Genomic DNA, 7,402 nt, shown 5'->3' with positions numbered 1-7,402 from the left:
AGACAGTGGTCGGCATAGAACGTTCTGAGAGTCCGGCAGGGAAAGGAGAGGGTGGATCCGATCGGGCTGTTCCCCGACCAGACAGTCAATGCCACTTGGCAGAACGTCTCGTCGCCAGAACTGACCAACAGGCACCAGGATGTAGCCTGGATGGTGGTGAGAAGGGCCCTCCCAGTGCAGTCTTTCCAACATGCACGGAATCTCAGCACCACCCCGGCTGCCCTCGAGGCTGTGGCGGGGAGGAGACCATCATCCACCTCCTGGTGGACTGCCCCTTCGCATAGAAGGTGTTGAGAGAGATGCGTTGGTATCTGTCCCGGTTCATCCCAACAGTTCGGTAACACAGGACGCTGTGCTGTACGGGCTGTTCCCCGGGGGGCACACCAAGCCAGGTATCAACTGCTGCTTGAAGACCATCAACTCGATGAAGGAGGCCCTTTGGTCCGCCCGAAACCTGCTGGTCTTCCTGCTGAAGGAGCGGTCCACGACCGAGTGTTGCCGACTGGCACATTCCAAGGTCCAGGGGTACGTGCCGTGGAACACGCTGAAACGAGGTGCAACCTACGCAAAGGCTGTATGAGGAAAGGCCACCGTGTAAGGCCACCCCACTTTGTAGTGTACAGAATGTATTAGAAGACATGTACTGTATTTTGAATTGAAATAATGGGATCATAGTGTGTATGATCTGCAATGCATTGCTTTGAACTTTGTGGCTTGGAATTGTGTCCTTTTACTTGTGAAATAAAGTATATATTGAAATTTTTTTAAAAGCGGATCTCCCAGGACGGGGTGAGAAGGGCCCTCCCAGTGCGGTCCTGTGTGTATTTAAAAATTTTATTCAGTATATTTTGAAATATAAAAAAACTGCTGGTTGTAGAGCCCATACGCAGGGCTGTTTGTCAGTTGCCAAGTTCTTGGGACCGTCCCAAGCCATTTTTAAAAAAAAAAATTGGCATGCAGAGTTCAGTTTGCAACAAATTGCTTGCACTCCAGGACACTTTGGTTTGGTTTATTCGGGCCAGTTCAGTTTGCAAAGGTTGGCAGTTGGACTGCTCACACTTTGGCTTGGCCTGCAATGGTTGTCAGTTTGATAACTGGCACATTGCTTCGGTTTGCAATGGTTGGCACCTTTTGTTTTTTTGCTCACGTTTGACTCTAATTTTTATTCAGCCCAGCTTAATATACGATGGTTGTCAGTTCGACTGCTGGCGCGTTGCAATGGTTGGCACTCGGGACTGCGCAATTTCCTTTGCAACCTTGAGATCGCTTTCAGTTCAGATACTTTGTTGGTTCTCTGCTGCACTCGGAAGCTCTTTGCTCCGATCCGGGGGGGGGGGGGGCGGGGAAACTCTGCACCAGAAGTTGTCAGAGAAGCAGCGACGGAAAGCGAGGGCGGTGCATGCAGTGAAGCGGAGAGACCATGCCGAGGTGACAGTGGCGAGCTGGAAGCTTTGGATGTTCCCGAACGGGTTGCAGAGACTCGCGGGGTGGACGCAGCGCCTCCGCCGCTTCTCCTCCTCCTCCTCCGCACGCCTGAAACTCGCCCTCCCCGTGGAGCCGCGCTCTGCCGCGGCCACAGACACAGCCTGGTCCCTGCCGACCTGCAGCATGTCGCTCAGTCCGGCCGGGAACCACAGGACCCTGTCCGGCAGGAGGGAGAAGCCCCCCAAGGACACCCTGCGACACATAAAATCCAGGGAGAAGAGGAGAGGGGCGGACACGCATGGACCTGCGACTGTCTATCTGCAGGTCGTGGGGTCCGGGAGCAGGGAGGCTGGAGCCTCCCTCTATGTCTTCTCTGAATATAATAGGTAAATAATGACAACTTTCGTTGCATTATCAGACTTTATTTGCTCACTCAAGAGGATATTGCCCTGCTTGTCGAGGTTCTGTATCTCTTTGTGAAATGTATATAATTGCCAAATTCCCAAAACTTTAATCTTTATTTGATAGTCTGAATGGTCTTCAGCTGCTTCATCAGTGACCTTCCCTCCATCATAAGGTTAGAAATGGGGATGTTCGCTGACGATTGCACAGTGTTCGGTTCCATTCGCAACCCCTCAGATAATGAAGCAGTCCAAGCCCGCGTGCAGCAAGACCTGGACAACGTCCAGGCTTGGGCTGATAAGTGGCAAGTAACATTCGCGCCAGACAAGTGCCGGGCAATGACTATTTCCAACAAGAGAGAGCCTAACCACCTCCCGTTGACATTCAACGTCATTACCGTCGCCGAATCCCCCACAATCAACATCCTGGGGGTCACCATTGACCAGAAACTTAACTGGACCAGCCATATAAATACTGTGGCTACAAGAGCAGGTCAGAGGCTGGGTATTCTGCAGCAAGTGACTCACCACCTGACTCCCCAAAGCCTTTCCACCATCTACAAGGCACAAGTCAGGAGTGTGATGGAATACACTCCACTTGCCTGGATGAGTGCAGCTCCAACAACACTCAAGAAGCTTGACGCCATCCAGGACAAAGCAGTCCGCTTGATTGGCACCCCATCCACCACCCTAAATGTTCACTCCCTTCACCACCGGCGCACTGTGGCTGCAGTGTGTACCATCCACAGGATGCACTGCAGCAACTCGCCAAGGCTTCTTCGACAGCACCTCCGCGACCTCTGCCACCTAGAAGGACAAGGGCAGCAGGCATATGGGAACAACACCACCTGCACGTTCCCCTGCAAGTCTCTCACCATCCCGACTTGGAAATATGTCGCCGTTCCTTTATCGTCGCTGGGTCAAAATCCTGGAACTCCCTACCTAGCAGCACTGTGGGAGAACCTTCGCCACACGGACTGCAGCGGTTCAAGAAGGCGGCTCACCACCACCTTCTCAAGGGCAATTAAGGATGGGCAATAAATGCTGGCCTCGCCAGCGACGCCCACATCCCATGAATGAGTTTTAAAAAATGCCTACCCCCTTCCTCGTCCTTAAGTGTGCCACCAGGATACCCTTCACTTTTAGTTGCTAAAATGTCTGATATGGCAATCTGTGTAGTGGGCCTGCAGAATTTTACACCCAAACTCTGGGAAAGTGAATATCGAACAAAATGATATATAACTTATATAAATTAAAAATATAGGGGAATGCTAACCACCTTGGAGTTCTAGAGTATCGTATTGAGTCTGGGGACATGGGTTAATATCGATTAAATATATTGACATATGGCATCACTGTTTCAAATATTTAGGAGGAAGTACCTCACACCCCAGAGGAGTTCTTCATTGGCCTCTAAATTATTTTAGTTTCTTGTGTTCCTTACAGGAAAGATAAAAGAAAGACATAAATGCATTTATAGAGCTTCTTTCATCACCTCAGGATGTTCCAAAGCGCTTTACAGCTGATGAAGTAGTTAAGAAGCGTAGTCACTGTTGTGATTGAAATGTGAGAGGTAATTTGTGCACAGCAAACAGCAATGTGACAATGACCAGATAATCTGTTTTCGTGGTGAGGGATAAATATTTGCCAGGACTCTGGGGAGAACTCCCCTGCTCTTCTTAAAAATAGTGCCGTGGGATCTTTTACATCTACCTGAGAGACGGAGCCTTGGTTTAATGTCTCATTTGAAAGATGGCAGCAATATGTAAAGTATTGATTGAAGAAGTTTGGATAAACTTAAGCAGCAAAACCTGAGCTCTGTATATCAGATTCAGCTGTGCTTCATACCTGCCCAGCTTTATTGTTTTATAACTTGCTACTACTGAATGGTTAAAGATTGGCTGGGTTCAACCAGATTGGTTGGTTTGCTTAGTGCTTTAAAAATAGTGCAGAGTCACGGGTTCTGAATGCAATAGCTGAGCAAGTAAAGTGGGATTCTGTATGACTTAATTAAGGGTATCTTTATATCAGAATGCAGGAAAATAACAGCTTTTAGAAGGTATTGTCTCATGACTCAGACACAATTTTATCTCACTGGATTGTAATACCAGGCTGTTACATATTGTTAATTATCTGTTAACTATTCTTGTATGTTTGACTATTGCATGCATTTTTAAATATCTTAATTCACCAGGGAGAAATAACTAGATTAGTTTCCCTCAATGAGTTTATGATATCTGGTCATGCGATCTGTTTACACCCATACTACTTAAAAGTCCCACCCACAGACTCTCTTTCTCTCCTCTTTGCACTCCTCAGCTCTTCTGTCAGACTACAGCTTGTAAATTTTAAGCCATTTCCTACTCTTGACTTAGTCGAAGATACTTGAGGGTTCAAAAGCAGTTAGGCAATTGTTGTATTGCCAATTAATTATTCAGAAGATCAAAGTTATTGTCTTCAGCCCCCGCCACAAATTCCATTCCTTCGCCACCAATTCCATCCCCCTCCCTGGCCACTGTCTCAGACTGAACCTGTTTGCAACCATGGCATCCTATTCAACCCTGAGCTGAGCTGCCGACCCCATATCCTCTCCATCATCAAGACTACTGCTTTCCAACTTCGTAATATCGCCTGACTCCGCCCCTGCCTCAGCCCATCTGCCACTGAAACTGTCATCCATGCTTTTTTTTTAACCTCCAGACTCAACTATTCCAATGCTCTCCCGGCCGACTTCTCATTCCATGGCCTCGCCCCGCCCTAACTCTTTAACCTCCTCCAACCCTCTGAGAATTCTATATTCCTCCAACTCTGGCCTCTTGTCGATCCCCCACTTCCTTCACCCCACCATTGGTGTCTGTATCTTCAGCTGTCTAGGCCCTAAGCTCTGGAATTCCCTCCCTAAATCTCTCCACTGCTCCCCCTTAAGACTCTCCTTAAAGCCTACCCCTTTGTCCAAGCTTTTGGTCACCTGTCCTAATGTCTCCCTCTTTGGCTCCGTGTCAAATTTTGTTTGATTACGCTCTCGCGAAGCACCTTGGAACACTTTACTACGTTAAAGGCACTATATAAAAGCAAGTTAGGCTTGAATGGACAAGCTGTTTATGACTCAGCATTTTTTCTCCAGTACTCTCCTGCAAAATCTTGGCATTTGCAGTTTCTGAGGAGACTCAGTACTGTGCACTACCAGAGCATCTGTTTGATGCCTTGTGGAATAACGCCACAGGTATTGTCTTGGACTTGAGCTTTATTTGGATTGGAAGAATGTGGGCTAATGTAAAAATCTGTGGCCCTAAGGCTGTTTTTACGAAGTGACACTCAGGTCTTTGAGTTATTGGATAATCTTCTACACCCTCATCTGAGGAGTCCAAGAAACTGGATGTGTTGGGAAGGAGGTTGTGCCCCGCGGGTACTTTTTTAAAAAAAAAATGGCTGGATATCACATGTACTTGGCAAAAGTGCGTTAAAAGTAAGTGGCTCAGATTGAAAATATTGCCAGAATGCTCTGGTGCGCAAAAACACATGTCTCTCAGTAGCCAGACAAAATATTAATCATGGAATGAGCTCAAAGGTGAGTTGAGATACAGTGTCCTCTGCTGCACAGGACATCCTGATCTGTATCTCAAGTCTTGCTGAGGCTCTTCAAGCAAAGCTGCTTGGGCTTTCTTACAAGTTAAAGGTCCTCTCGGGAGCGCATTGTTTGTGGGAGGGAAATGTTCAAAAAATATATATCCCGGTTTGGGGCTAAAAGCAGGAATCAGGTATCATCTGTGCCAGTCATAGCCTGACTCAGCTTTTCCAACATGCCACTGTACTTCTATCAGCTGTCATAGCCCTCCTCTCCTCCAGTGCTCTGATATTTGAAGGACTAGTTTCCCCCCTTCACGGTGTCAGCCTTGGCTCAGTGGGAAGGTCGTGGGTTCAAGCCTTACTCCAGGACTTGAGCACATAATCCAGGCTGACACTTCAGCGCAGTACTGAGGGAATGCTGCACTGTCGGAGGTGCCGTTTCTCAGATGAGACATTAAAGCGAGGTCCTGTCTGTCCTCTCAGGTGGACGTAAAAGATCCGATGACATTATTTTGAAGAACAACAGGGGGTTTTCCTGGTGTCCTGGCCAATATTTATCCCTCAATCAACATAATTAATTGCTGTGGTATTTCCCTACATTACAATAGTGACTACACATTTTTTTTTAAAAGTTCTTAAAAGTAAAGTGCATTGGGTCAACCTGAGGTTGTGAAAGGCGCTATATAAATGTAAGTTTATTCTTTCTAAGCTCGCACTGCTGACCTAAAATTGGAGACAGCCCAGCAGAACAGAGATAGGGAGAGAAGATTTAAAATCAATGCAGGAGCCCATGACTAAAGTTGGAGGAGAGGAGAGTTGCCATATAAATATCACTGTGGCTTGAAGAGTAGCACAGTGGCAGATGGGGTCTGCAGATTGAAATGAGAAAGAACAGAGAACACATGTATTTGTTGATGCCAGTAAACTTGGTGAGAAATTTGCTGGTTAGAAGCTTTGTAATGTTGACCCATGTTAGAGTCGTGGATTTATTGTGTGTCATTTTTGGAGGTCGCCTTATATGCAAGTAGGTACGATACATTCTGGAACATTTCTACATCTGATTGGATCTATCTTTTAATGGGAAGAAAAATGGTCATTGTTAGAGCTGACTGACACCTAGCAACTAATGAAAGTGTTAAGAAACAAAACTTGCAGTGATGTGGCACCTTTCATGTCTTCGGGATGTCCCAAAGCGCTTCACACTCAATAAATTACTTGTTAATTGTAGTTACAGATGTTAGTGGATAATAGTCTACTTCAGGGGTACCCAGGCATTTTGTCTTCGTGGGTCGCACAGGTATTAGTGAACCTCCGGGGTCACAAGGTTTATGTAACCCCTAATGTGTAAATCTTGCTGTTCTGACTTAGCATTTACCCACCAATGAGGCAGCAGCCCTTTTCAAAAGTCCGTCCCACAAATTTAAAGCAAGACAAACCAGAAAATAAGATATATTGCCAGGTTTCGGAGGCATACGTACCAACTGAGTTGTGTGGGCTTCAAGAGCTGAATGCCTGGGCGTGGAGGCCACGGTTTGAATATTATAGAAAGAATGTCTACATATTGAAAAATGACGGCGAATGGAATATTGTTATTCTGCCACTGGATGTCAGTAGTGTACTTGGTAAAGATGTGATCATGACCTTGTTTTAAAGAATGCAGAAACAGTTGAAATGTGGAGCATTGTGATTACACCAACTATTTTCTACTTCAACTTTATTGTAGGATGTGAGACTTGAGGCTTGATTCTCAGTCAACGGTGTTTGCAAGGAAGGTGATTACCTTCTGCTTCGGGTGATTGCGCCCTTTTACAGAAGAGTTTTTTTCTGCTGACAGAGAAGCCCAAGTACAATCAAAGATAGCTGATTACTTTAAAACTGGTTTAGCCCCTGATGACTGTTTACTGTATTTACATATTACAGATATCTCTTTAATTGCGGAGAAGGGACACAGAGGCTTATGCAGGAACACAAGTAAGGATTTCTCTTTAATCAAACACTAGCACATTAAT

General features: G+C 46.2%; 1 protein-coding gene across 2 annotated transcripts in view; it reads left to right on the top strand.

The window, feature by feature from the left end:
• Window positions 1–1,386: 1,386 nt before the first annotated feature.
• Window positions 1,387–7,402, top strand: part of elac2 (elaC ribonuclease Z 2) — a 54,246-nt gene continuing 48,230 nt past the window's right edge. For both annotated transcript variants that reach the window (XM_068004308.1, XM_068004309.1), the window contains exons 1-2: window positions 1,387–1,811; window positions 7,314–7,364. In XM_068004308.1, coding sequence (XP_067860409.1) covers window positions 1,456–1,811; window positions 7,314–7,364 — 407 coding nt within the window. In that variant the 5' untranslated portion in view covers window positions 1,387–1,455. The remainder of the gene's footprint in view (window positions 1,812–7,313; window positions 7,365–7,402) is intronic.

The sequence above is a fragment of the Heptranchias perlo genome, chromosome 23 (genome assembly GCF_035084215.1).
Source record: "Heptranchias perlo isolate sHepPer1 chromosome 23, sHepPer1.hap1, whole genome shotgun sequence".
NCBI lineage: Eukaryota > Metazoa > Chordata > Chondrichthyes > Hexanchiformes > Hexanchidae > Heptranchias > Heptranchias perlo.
The sequence above is the reverse complement of the archived record's forward strand: the minus strand, read 5'-3'. Positions and strand labels throughout refer to the sequence as shown.